General features: G+C 40.6%; 1 protein-coding gene across 1 annotated transcript in view; it reads left to right on the forward strand.

The window, feature by feature from the left end:
• Positions 1–2702: 2702 nt before the first annotated feature.
• The window catches only part of adcy8 (adenylate cyclase 8 (brain)), a gene marked incomplete at both ends in the record, with an annotated part of 127005 nt that continues 116027 nt past the window's right edge, over positions 2703–13680 (forward strand). Inside the window, one exon of the mRNA XM_080439980.1 lies at positions 2703–2772. Coding sequence (XP_080296106.1) covers positions 2703–2772 — 70 coding nt within the window. The remainder of the gene's footprint in view (positions 2773–13680) is intronic.

Below are 13680 nucleotides of genomic sequence, written 5' to 3' on the forward strand. Positions count from 1 at the left end.
ATATCGGTTGGCCGATATATCGCGCATCCCTACTATCTATCTATCTATCTATCTATCTATCTATCTATCTATCTATCTATCTATCTATCTATCTATCTATCTATCTATCTATCTATCTATCTATCTATCTATCTACCTACGGTCTATCTAACAGACAGACAGTCACTCGGTCACTCGACTAAGATTGTATTTTAGAGTTACTCTACTTGGAAGTCAGTCCATTTTTCCCCAGAACACAAAAAAATATATTATTGTTCTGGGAGTCTCCAACGCCTCTGCTACATTGATCATTATTTTGTTTAATTGGCTCGTTGGACTCTCAATCAGAATCGGAATTATTTCATTCAGAGTGAATAAATACTTTAGTACTAAATAAGAACTGTTAATGTAAACACTAACTCAGAGAGTGTACAAATTTCTGTTTTGAGGATAATGGATAATGTCCGTAATTTCAAGTAAACCACAGACGTCAAATATAAGTGACTGACTATCATAAACGATACAGAACCTCCTCCCTGACAATATCGCCAAGACAGTTTGTTTATTTTTGGACCACAATTCTTATATGAGACGATTCTAAGATGACCCAATGTTATTCTCCATAGCGAAATTACTTTACCAACCTGGGGATGAACGAGTGACGTCAGGACTTCTGTACTCTATTGCAGTACCCATTATCAGAGTAGCCTACTTGGAAGTAGTATGAAGTCATATTAATGACTTCAGGGCTCTCCATACATGGGGATGGATCTATGGGTATAATGGAGGGGAACCTGATCATGGAAATATAGAAGGTTTGACACATTGTGCTGTATCTTTCATTTAGTGGAAATGAGTGATACATGCCACATTAATCTGCATTGACACCAACATCTCATTAGCCTGCTACTGTTAGCCCTCCACTAGTTAATGACCCTTTGTGACAAAGCCATACGTGCTAGCAGCTAATGTTTGAAATGGGACACTTCTCAAACTTCACCACTCTGTTCTCCCCCTAGTGGCTAGAACATGATGAAATATAGGAACTAAATATAGGAACTGAGAATCTGATCTTGTAAAAAAGGGGAAAAAAAGAACGTAATTAATAATATTAATGACAACTATATTATAGTTGTATTATCCAGTCATTCCACTTTCAAATTCAAAAATAGTCTAAATACATTGTAAATTGTTCCTCATTATCTGCTTAGAATATAAATTGTTGTCTTGTTTTCTCTGGAGTCTCTATTGAAATGTGTTGCAAGAATAATAATGATAATAATAATAATAATAATAATATGAGTATACGTTTCAGATTGAGATGTGTTGTGAGCTTGTAGTTTGAGTTGAATAGGGCTTTGGTAAGTACAATTTAATGTTCTATTCATGTATTACGTAATTATTAACTTTATTTTGTTTTGTTTTAATTGTCTATTTTCACAGTGAAATTGGAATTTACACAGCATTTTTATTTCTGCCAAAAATCTATCTTTCATCTAATGTTGACTGTAACGGAAATCTCTACAAAAATTAAGTTAATTAATGCCACATTAAGTTAGCCAACCTATCTAGTTAGTTTTTTTTTTAATGTTTAGTTTCTTATTTTTTTCTCTCTTTTTTGTGTCTGTAAAGACGCCAGGCAGACTTGAAAGGTGCGTTCAGTGGAATGCTTATCTCCGCCATGCTGGGTGGAACTCCATATTTGGGCAAGATCTATGTTAAATTGATCGTGTTAGTGTTGAAGACCATATTTAACGGTGGATCTGAGGTTATAAATTATGTTGCTGTTGGTAGCTGCCAGTTCCCACCTGATGTTGTGTGGAAGTCCAGACTGCTCCAGACCGTACTGAATAACAGCTAGCTTGCATAAAGTCTTCATACTGGGACTCAAGTCAAGGATATGCAGGTTGTATCCACTAAATAGGATGATACGGTCTCCCACCATGCAACAGCACCATGTATTCATTAAACTTGGGCCTTTCCCCTTGAGCTCAACCTTCTTCCAGAAGGTCTCTGTATTGAGTTTCCACAGATCATTGAATTCCTGGTTCCCGCTATAGCCACCACATATGTACAGCTCTCCATTGTAGGTAAAGGCTGAATGATTTCTGCGTGGTCCTGGAAGAAGCTGTGCAGATGCCATGCTCCGCCAGAAGTTGGTTTCTGTGTCAAACACTCTGATAGTGTTGTTGTAGTTCGATTGGTCCCCTTCACCCCCAAATACAAACATCTTTGTCCCAATAATAGTGGCAGAGTGACCTATTGAACCAGGTGGCATAGCGCCTCTGGTGTTAATTAAAGACCAGACCATTGATGTGGTGTCCAACTTGTAGGTGTCATTATAGTTTTCAGTCAGCTTGTTCCATCCTCCATGTATAAACATGACCTTCCCCAAGACACAGGCTGAGTGTTCTTCCCTCCCCTCTGGAACAGTCCCGGAAATATTGGCCTTTAACCATCCATGGGTGTCAACATCAAATGCATAAAGCACGTTGCAGTTGCGGCCTTGGACGGTAATCCAGTCGCCATCCTTCTTTATCTTAAAATGCACTGTTCCCCCCCAGATGTAGATGATATCTTCTATCAGCACAGCTGTGTGGGACACACGGTTTGCGGGCACATAAAGGGTACGTCTTCGTTTCCCAGTTGTCACACGAGGCAACTTCATCCAGACCAGAGACACTGTGTTGAAGATATGCACATGAATCTGACCCCTGGGGATCATGTTAAAGTACCCTCCAAAGGAGTACAGCTTCTGCCCCACTGTCACAGCCTTTGGGAAGATTCTCTCAGGTACTCCTTCAAGATTAAAGGTCCAACGCAGCATTTCAGATAAAAGCTCCACAGTGTATGAATAGATTGCTGAAATCTCACTTTGTCAAATAACGTAATTCTACTGTCCGCGATATCATTTATACTGGTACAGTGGAACAATCATCACACAATAACTCCATATTTGGGCAAGACTGCAGCACTGATGACATAATGATGATATCAGTGTGGAACACCATATTTTGGCAATCATATGCTTAGGTGACTATCACTGTCGCCTGAGTTTGTATATGTGTGCAGGAGCACAAAGAGTGACTCACACGCGCGAGTCTTAAGTAAAAGTACAATACTGCAATGTAGAAATACTCCCTTAAAAGTAAAAGTCCGGAATAAAACAAATATTTGAGTAAAAGTACAAAAGTATTGGTATAAAAATGTACTTAAAGCACCAAAAGTAAGTAAAAGGACTCACAATGTGTCGCATTGTTACTCAAGTACATACGGCACGGCGGCCGATTCTGCACATTGATACATTCTGTACTCACCATAGATGTCCCTCCAACGTCCAAACATCTCCTAAATTCATTGTTTCTAGTTGATAACATGCTATCTATTATAAATTACATTTGAACCGTCTCATAGTTTCACCACCGGTGAAACTAGTATTACCAGTTATGCGAGAGAGAAATAAGCAACCAGGTCTTTGAATACAATGCACAAATACATCGCTTAACAAGCAGACTTGGCTTGTTAAGCGAAAACCTGGCAACCAGTGTTGCCAGGTTATGTGCGATTGTGCGAGAGAAACAAGCAACGAGGCAGACTTGACAATACTGCAAACTCCACAGACAGTAACAAGGGTTGGGGGAGCCTGGCAACCCCTAGCGGTAGCGTGGGGTTGCAAAGGCTCCCTTGTGCTACCATAGGGAGGCGCTAGTGGTGACTACAACCGGTCTGACCTAAAACAGGTCTTTCCTAAATCCCACTAGTATGTTACCTGCAGCTAGCCTTGTAAACCCCTCCCTCCGGAAATCTCATTTGTATTTCATTTCAGTTGTGAGTCTGGCATAAGAGCCTGTTTGGCTTTTTGCCCGTGGGCTGGAGCTGGGCGGGAGTAATACTGTTGACTGACAACCCCTTCTGCCAATCAGCAGTTTGTTCCCCTTCAGCTAATCAGCAGTTTGTTCCCCCACCACCAGAGCAACGTGACGCAAGGGGACTTTTGAAAGGGCCATGTCGAAAATAGGTTGCTTTATTCGGATACATGCGTGTCACTGCCCGCCCCTGCCAGTTCTCTGAATAAAAAAAATAAATAGGCTCTGTCATGATTAATTGATCACATATATGAAGTTAAACAACTAAATGCTATCCGAAAAATATCTTAAAAGTAAATTCCGTGCCACAAAAAATAACTTTAATAACTAGCGTTTTGAAGTTTTAAAACAGACGAAAACAGCGGACAAAGTTTCAATGGCCGCCGTTCCATTTCGGTCGGCTGCACTCGGCTCCATTCGGGTTCACTCGGGTTCCTCCTGATTGGCCAACCTCCGCTGTCAATCACAGAACAATGAGCGAGGACGCTGATAAGCTAGTCCATTTTGTGGACGAGCAAGAAACGCCCAGATAAGCCCTCAGGCCAGACCCAATTCCTGAAATCAACCTAACCTGCTGCACCCGCGGTGACCATACTCTCGATAACTGCTACACATCCTTCAAAGATGGATATAAAGCTCTCCGCCGCCCAAGTTTGGAATCTCTGACCACTGTTCCGTCCTGCTGCTGCCAGCCTACAAGCAGAGAGGATTAAAAGGGAGCAGGTCGTTGAGAAGGATGTCCGAATCTGGTGCAAACACACAGACTCTACAATCCTGTTTTCTCCAGACTAATCTCTCAAGAACAGATTCGAGCTGAGCTTGAATCTGTCGGGTGCCGTGTTGATAACCCATGCACATTGACTACAAGTGGGCGGGCCTTCAGATCAGGAAGCAGGCCGCGCTTTACCCAATCAAATGTAGTGGGTGGGATTTACTGTCTGTGCGCTCGCTTCCCACTGAAAACAAACCGAAACTCATTTAACAATAGCGTCCTCGAAGCCGACAAAACCACGGAAAGATATTCACATTTTAACTTGTTCTTTCATCATAGAAACAAGTGGGCTTATAACCAAAACGATCCTTGTTCTTTGGGAGAAATGGTGTTAGTGTTCTGTGGAGAAATATTGTTTGTGGGAATGAAAACATAGGCGCACCATCGGAAGTGGAGGGCTGAAGGCATGTCCAAACCCCGGTTTCCAGTGAGCATGGGGCCAGTTAATGCCCCGCCCCCCCCCCCCCCCCCCCCCAGAGTAAAATGCAAAACTGAAAAACTTAAGGACGCCGCGAGGAATAATGTCAACACACTCTCAGACTCTGTCACTAAGTACGTGTTAAATTAAACAAACGTGACACTGGCTACAGATCCGGCAACATGGGGTCTACGCACGCCGCCCTAAACAGTGCCATCTGGACGGTGAAGAAGGCTTTTTTTGCAAAGATGAAAGACCAATTCAACAGTGGCGACATCAGGGGTGTGTGAAGTAAACCCGCCTGCCTCCCTCCCCAACAAACTGAACATCTATTTAGGGCCGGTTCGAGACCAGTTCCACCCGCGGCATCCAGCCGGGGCCATCAGTGACTGAGATTGCCTACATCTATCTATCTATCTATCTATTGTATCTCAAATGAAATGTAAGCAAGACTTCATCGTGCAGCATGTGTTGTTAAACACTATTAGCAATGTGATCCTTAATCAATATTGTAATAGTAGTATCTATAAAAAAACGATCGGTTTCTCAGATTGCTCCCTGACATCATATTGTCGGGACGTCTGTTAACAAAACATGCAGTGACCCAGTTGAAACATGAGCTGAGACAGTGTGCGTCATCCGCACACACACGCACGTGCACAAACACTAAGTCATTCCAGGCATATCATATTGGTTGATATGTCCAGAATGGTTACTTTCCAGGAAAAAATTAAAATAAAAAAACACCTCTGTTCCAATGTAGTTATTATTTAGTCACAAGCTCTGTTTAGTCACAAGTCAATACTTTTCATTGGCTCAATATTCACAAAAAACAGAAACACACTTAAACCCTCTAGACTTGACCTGAGTTTTCTCTGTACTTGGACCACTTGTTTCTGTCTACACAATATGTCTTTGTCATGGCTCATGTTCCCCACAGCATATTGTCTCTGTCGGGTGGAAACCTCATATGTCCAAAACTGTACATTTTCTGGATTCAAATTAAAAAACGGCAAAAGTAGCAGATCTACAAGCTTGAAACCAGGGCCGGATTACCCATAGGCTGTAGGGGGCGAGTGTCCTGGGGCACCAGCCAATGGGGGCACCAAAACAAAACTTTTTTTTTTTTATAAGAATGAAATAACATAACCCTAACATAACCCTAACCCTAAAACCGAAATAAAGTAACCAAAAACCAAAAAGAAACTAACAAAATCCGCCCACGCTCACGCGAGTGCACGATTTCGCCGCCCACGCGCTTTGCGCGGGCCGACCTCCCCCAGCCTCAAGCCATATCTCCGCCCCAGGGAGCAGGGGGGGGGCACTTCAACTTGAGGTCGCCCTGGGGCACCACATAGTGCTAATCCGGCCCTGCTTGAAACGCAGCGCGAAAGCCGCGTTCCAAGCTGTGTTTCGAGCTTGCGGATCTGCTACTTTTGATACTTTTGTGTGACACTGTAGAATGATCAAGTAGGGCATTCATTTACGAAAAAACACAAACATTTAAAATATGGAGATGAGAGGTTTCTGCCCAAAGGCAGCGATATTGGGGTTCAAGTGGTTGAATAAATCAAGCAAGAACAATCTAAACTACTGAAAATTATGCAAACCCTTCATGACAAGTGTCTTTAGTACTCAGTAGAGCATCCTTTTACTGTTATGACTGGCTGCAAACGTGATGCATATAGCCAGACACCAGCCTCTGGCAGTGTTCATTCCCAGTGGTGGAAAGTAGCTAAGTACATTTACTTAAGTACTGTACTTAAGTACCATTTTGAGGTATTTGTAGTTTACTTGAGTATTTCCAATTTCCAATACTTTTACTTCTACTCCACTACATCTCAGAGGCAAATATTGTACTTTTACTCCACTACAATTATTTTAAAACTTTAGTTACTATGTTACTTTGCGGATATAAATGATTATATTATAAAACATACATTAACCACTTCAGCCCTGTTTTATACCTAGGCTATTTGAAAATAGCCGATATACAAGCTCACAACGCGCCGCGACGCGTTGTGAGCTTGTAGATCGGCTATTTTCAAATATTTTAGTACTTTTACTTTTGGTACTTCAAGTACATTTTGATTTACTTTTGTACTTTTACTCAAGTAAATTTAGAATTCTGGACTTTTACTTGTAACAGAGTATTTCTATATTGCAGAATTGGTACTTTTACTTAAGTAAAGAATTTGAGTACTTTTCCCACCACTGTTCATTCCTCATGTGCAAAGTCTTCCATTTCTCAGGAATGGTTCCAGAAGTGTCTGGCTATGTATCACATTTGCAGCAGGTCATAAAAGCAAAAAGGCTGCTCTACTAAGTCCTAAAGACACCTGTCATGAAGGCTCTGAATAACTGAATTTTGGAGAAACCACTTAGTAATATTAGTTGTGTTGAGCTAGGGATCCATGAATTCAAGGTATGTAATAGCCCATTGATAAGCTCATAATGCGTAGTGAGCTTGTTGATCTGATATTTTCTGCGAAAGCTTTTCCCACAATACGGATGCTGGGGTTTAAGTGGTTAAGTGGTCTGACTTTAAAATTTTATGTTTTGCATTTGTGTTTTTCCTTGTTTTGTATTACTTTGTGTGTTTCCTAATATAAAACAAAAAACACAAAAAAAACCTGATATGTTGTATAACGTTGCTGTCTGGCAGAAACCTCTTATCTCCATATTTAAACTTTTTTTTCGTAAATTAATGCCCTACTTGATCATACTGCAGCGTCACACAAAAGCATCAAAGGTAGCAGATCTACAAGCTTGAAACGCGAGCTTGTAGATCTGCTACTTTTGATGCTTTTGAAGTTGAATCCTGAAAAGTGACAGTTTTGCACGTATGAGGTTTCCACCCGACAGAGACGATATTTTGACACAAAGATATATGCTTGTTTACACTACAGGAAAGGAATATGAACATCCTAGCAGTGGTGGAAAAAGTACTCAACGTCTTTACTTAAGTAAAAGTACCAATACTGCAATATAGAAATACTCTGTTACAAGTAAAAGTCCAGAATTCAAAATCTACTTGAGTAAAAGTCCAAAAGTATTGGCATCAAAATGTACTTAAAGTACCACAAGTAAAAGTACTAAAATGTTTGAAAATAGCAGATCTACAAGCTCACAACGTGTCGCAATGCGACGCGTTGTGAGCTTGTAGAAAATAGCCTATGTATAAAACAGGGCTAAAGTGGTTCATGTATGTTTCATGATATCATCATTTATATCTAAAAAGTAACTAGTAACTAAAGTTTTCAAATAATTAAAGTACAATATTTGCCTTTGAGATGTAGTGGAGTAGAAGTAAAAGTATTGAAAATTGGAAATACTCAAGTAAAGTACAAATACCTCAAAATTGTACTTAAGTACAGTACTTAAGTAAATGTACTTAGTTACTTTCCACCACTGCATCCTAGTTCATATTCCTCTCCCAAAGTCCTAAGTCAGTACCTAAGTCGGTGATAACTGGACTGGACAGTCGATTATATTGTGTGTAAACCACACACAATGTTTGTCAGAGCCATTCACAGACACACTCGTGTGGTTTGCTCTGAGCTATGCTAGAAGTTGACCCACAGAATGTTGATGTTCAACACTGTTGTCAATGTGATACTTCATAAATAATGCAAGAACCATCTGTTCCACTGGGGGGAAGGGGGGAGGGCTCCCTGAAATCACATTATTCAGGGTGAGGTACAGTAAATTGGTGGATGGATAGGCAGGCAGACAGGCAGACAGGCAGGCAGGCAGGCAGGCAGGCAGGCAGGCAGACAGACAGACAGACAGACAGACAGACAGACAGATAGACAGATGATCGGAATCAACTTTATCGTCACATCGCAGGTTTACAGGTGTAAAACAGTGGGTGGAATTAGTTTTTGGTTCCATTTCCTCGTTATTTACATAAAAGAGCAACGGAATTGAAGAAAATGGGGGGGGGGGGCAGGGGGAGCAAGGGGAAGAGAGGGAAAGATCAATAAAAAACACAACAACAATGTATCCACATATTTACACATAGTATATCCATCCGTGCAGTATGTACCTGAGTATAAACATAACATGATACTGTCTCTGTCGGGTGGAAACCTCGTATGTCCAAAACTTTTCAGGATTGAAATTCAAAAGCATCAAAAGTAGCAGATCTACAAGCTCGAAACGCGTCACTTCGCACCGCGTTTCGAGCTTGTAGATCTGCTACTTTTGATGCTTTGGTGTGACGCTGTGGTATGATTAAGTTGGATGTTAATTTATGCAAAATCAGAAAAAGTTAAAGGCACACACGGGTGTCGTGATTTTCAGTGATTCCCCCCCCCCCCCTAAAACATAATCATCAGGTATTATGGTTATACTAGGAGGAAGATTTTTTTCAAAAAAGTGTACAGAAATTGTTAAAATTATGTTTTTATGTGAACACGCCTCAAGTTCATTAAGTATACCTGGTTCTCACCTTAGCACCTCCTCCACCACCTTAGCACCACTCACCTGTCCTAGTCCCTCCTCCTCCTCATGCCCACACCTGGAGGAGTGTGTATTCCTTTAACAGGTCCGTTCATGAAAGTCCTTGCGGTCTTGTTTCCAATGAGGGCCTGTGAGCAATTTGGGGTTAAGAGTCTTGCTCAGGGATACATTTGCTGGCCTGGCCTGGAATCGTACCTGGGGCAACCAGGGCGGGCTCACTAACCACTCAGCTATGGCCGCCCCACACCTGTGGTGTTATGATAATGAGGGGGAGGGTATATTTTTACTGTGTCATTAAAGCGCTGTTTTTCTATTGGCACGTTTGACCCTCAAGGTTTCAGCCTCCAGGAAGAAACTCAAAATAGTCAGAGAAGACATAAAACACCATAAAAACACCACCAGGGGGCTTAATGAAGTTCTATCAACCTCATAGACACATGGAAAACAGAAAAAGTGCAAAACCATGGCACCACCTCTTTAAAACATGGACATGAGAGGTTTCTGCACGACAGCAACGCTATGGATGTTAGTTAAGGTGCGAGAATAATAAATGTCAGTGTGTTGTAGGCTACATGGCAGACAGATACTGTTTTCTGTATGACACACAGTGAATATGACATCAAAGAAGCCAGAACACAAGACATGAGGCTTTAAAAAAAAAAAACTCTTATTAGAGGAAGTACACATGGGATTGTATGAAGGACGATGAAACAATGACAGTTCTGACAGTTATGTATCTATGTAAACATTGTTAGTGGCCCTATACCACATTGCATCATCCTACATTATTTGCTTGTTTGCTTGCTAGGTTGGAGGCTGTTTTTAGCTGTGTGTGTGTGTGTGTGTGTGTGTGTGTGTGTGTGTGTGTGTGTGTGTGTGTGTGTGTGTGTGTGTGTGTGTGTGTGTGTGTGTGTGTGTGTGTGTTGTGTTTTTAATGAGCTTGTTAAAACATCCACATTGTTGCTGTTTCCCAGTTGTGGAAAGTAACCAAGTACTGTATATTTACTCAAGTAACTGTACTTACAGTATATACTACAATGAATTATTCTGTACTGCAATTATCGATTATTTTCTTAGTGATTATTCAGTCGATTACTTGTGTGATTAACCAGCTTGTCAATCTGCTATTGTCTGCGAAAGCTTTCCCTACAATATGGATGGATGCTGGGGTTTAAGTGGTTAATCAAATGATGGACAAGCGTGGGGACCAATAGTATATTTTCAAGCTTGTTGTGAGCTTGCAAATCTGCCATTTTAACTATTCTTCTTTTTTATTTTTGTTGGCTGTTCACCTATAATGACATCCCAAAAACAGGGATCGACTATTAATCGATTATTTTATTCAATTATAGATTAAATGATACATTTTTGACAGTCAGTTAAATTGATTAGTTGTTGCACCCCTACAATTAGGTACGTTTTCAATTGAATACTTCTTCCACCACTGTATACAATAGATTCATAAAATAATCCCTAGCTAAGCCTTATATGCCTTAATACATTCTAATTGCTTTCTATAACTAAAACGAAAAACACCTAAAATATTTTATTCATTTTAGAAATAGTTCATCTTTTACTCAAGGGGGACAACGCCCGTCGCAAGTTGATGATGTCATTTGTCCATGTGTGATTCCATAGGGCTGGACCACACATGGACAAATGACATCATCAACTTGCGTTTAAAAAAGTTAAATGTTAGTTATAGAGGGCAATTATAATGCATTAAATGCAAATTTGCCCGATATGCCCCCAATTCCCGCATATCTGAGTAAATACCTCCAAAAGGTTAGCGACACCCACAGTCACAATACCAGAGGGAGCGTTAACAACAATTTGGTACCACCCACCCATAAATCAAACATGGGCAAATTCTCCTTCTACAGCACTGCCACCCAGGATTGGAATAGTCTAACTCCATCCCTCAAAAAATGCAGTTCGCTGGGCTCATTTAAAAGAGCCTTAAAAAAATCACCTTTCAGGAGGCCAAAGGTGGAGGTAGTACCATTTTCCCGTTAGACAGCAGACCCCCCCCCCCTGTTCTTGTACATATTTTTTTCCCCTCTTTTTTATTTTTTTTGTTGTACATAGTGTTATATATTGTTTTTGGCTGTTTATTTTGTAATGATATTTGAACTGTGGTGCCACTATATATGCCTATGAATTAAATACCAAGGCCCTCATTGGAAACAAGTCCGCAAGGACTTTTATGAACGGACCTGTTAGACAAAGTATTTTAAATGTAACTGTGCTGTTTTACATTTTTTGCCTAATAAAATATTCAATCAATCAAAAAAAATTAAGGCATATAAGGCTTATTAGCCAGGGATCCTTTTTTTTAACGAGAGCTTGTTAAAAACATCCACATGGCTGCCGCTGCCGTTTCCACCCCCCTTAATGTGTGTGTGTGTGTGTGTGTGTGTGTGTGTGTGTGTGTGTGTGTGTGTGTGTGTGTGTGTGTGTGTGTGCTTGTGCGTGTGCGTGTGCGCACGTGCGTGTTTTTGTGTGTGTGTGTGTGTGTGTTATTACTAGTGAGGGCCAAATGTCCCCACAATTATGGTAGAATTGTAGAAATATACATTGTGAGGACACTTCTCCTGGTCCTCAGTAGATAAATGGTTGTTCTAAATATTCTAAGAGTTATTATTCTTCCAATTAAGAAAATGATTCAGGTTGGTGTTAGAGTTATGCCGGATATATACTTGGCAGACTCGCACCGGAAATACCAGATCTGCAAGCACCACAACTGTGACGCATTGCAAGCTTGTACAGTAGATCTGCATCTGCTATTTTCGGCTTTAGTGTTAGGTTGTAGAGCTGCTATTCTCAGCTTTAAGCTCCATTCACACCGAGTAGCTTGAAGCAAAAGATTAACTTCAAGATTCAACGTTCAGTCAAATGAGCGTTTGAAGCATTTCTTTAGCGTTGTGAAGCTGGACAGAAAAAAAGCGTTGCTTTAGGGTTATGGTTAAAAAATAAGGCAACAATTTTAAGTGCAAATGGCATTCATAAAATTGCCTTTCTGAAACGTTGATGTCCTCACAAGTATAGTAATACGTGTGTGTGTGTGTGTGTGTGTGTGTGTGTGGGGGTGTGTGGGTGTGTGTGGGAGGGGTTAATTTTGGCCCCCCGCGGGGCTCGCTGTGTCATGGGGGGTTAAGGTAGAAATTGAATCAGTGTTGATGCTGTCCTGGGAGACTGAACATGATAAACAGCTACACACACACACACACACACACACACACACACACACACACACACACACACACACACACACACACACACACACACACACACACACACACACACACACACACACACACACACACACACACACACACAGTAAACGGCTCCACTAGTTGCTATACGTGGTTTCCTCACCTCTGCACTGCAGGAAGGACAGATTGGTAGAATGTTAAGGAAATGGAACCAACAGGAGATCACATCTATTGTCACACACAGTAACATCAATCAGTTTCATTTAAAGTGGCAATCTGGGAATGGAACATAAATAAACAGAAAAGAAGAAAAAACAGTATGTAGTAGGGTATATAGTACAGTGGTTCAGAAACTGTACCCAAAAGAGAAATGTGATGTCTCCTGGACCCACACTAGTGAAAATAGCCAATATACAAGCTCACATCGCGTCAGCTTTTTCTTTTCAGTACTTTCTATTTTATTTGTTCCTAATTTATGGAATGTATTTTATTTCTTTTTTGTGTGTGTGTTATGACATTATTTTTAATTAGTTTTTTGGGGAGGACATTTTTGAAAATAGCTTGAAATGCATCCGGTATAATATAGTATACTACTATGCCTGTTGGGAAATCTTGCCAGTCATGCAATACCCCTTGGACCCGTTGTCAGAGCACTTAGCTATTTTTGGAATATTGTTTGAAAACAGGGACGGTAGGTAGGGCTGTCACGATTATGAATTTATTACATGACGATTAATAGTCTCACACATCATTGGGATTAATGATTTAATTGTGTTTTTGGCGCTGAACGCTGGAACATATGAATAAAAAATGACATTTCTGTTTGTTTTTTAGGCTTTGAAGTTACACAGGGCAGATATGACAAATAACCTAAATACACAAATAAATGACAGATTTAATGATTTTATACTTTCAAAAATGTCCGCATCGTGTAGATCTGCTACTTCCACTATATTTTGAAAATGT

This window comes from Gymnoscopelus braueri, assembly GCF_963280865.1.
Source record: "Gymnoscopelus braueri genome assembly, chromosome: 10".
Lineage (NCBI taxonomy): Eukaryota > Metazoa > Chordata > Actinopteri > Myctophiformes > Myctophidae > Gymnoscopelus > Gymnoscopelus braueri.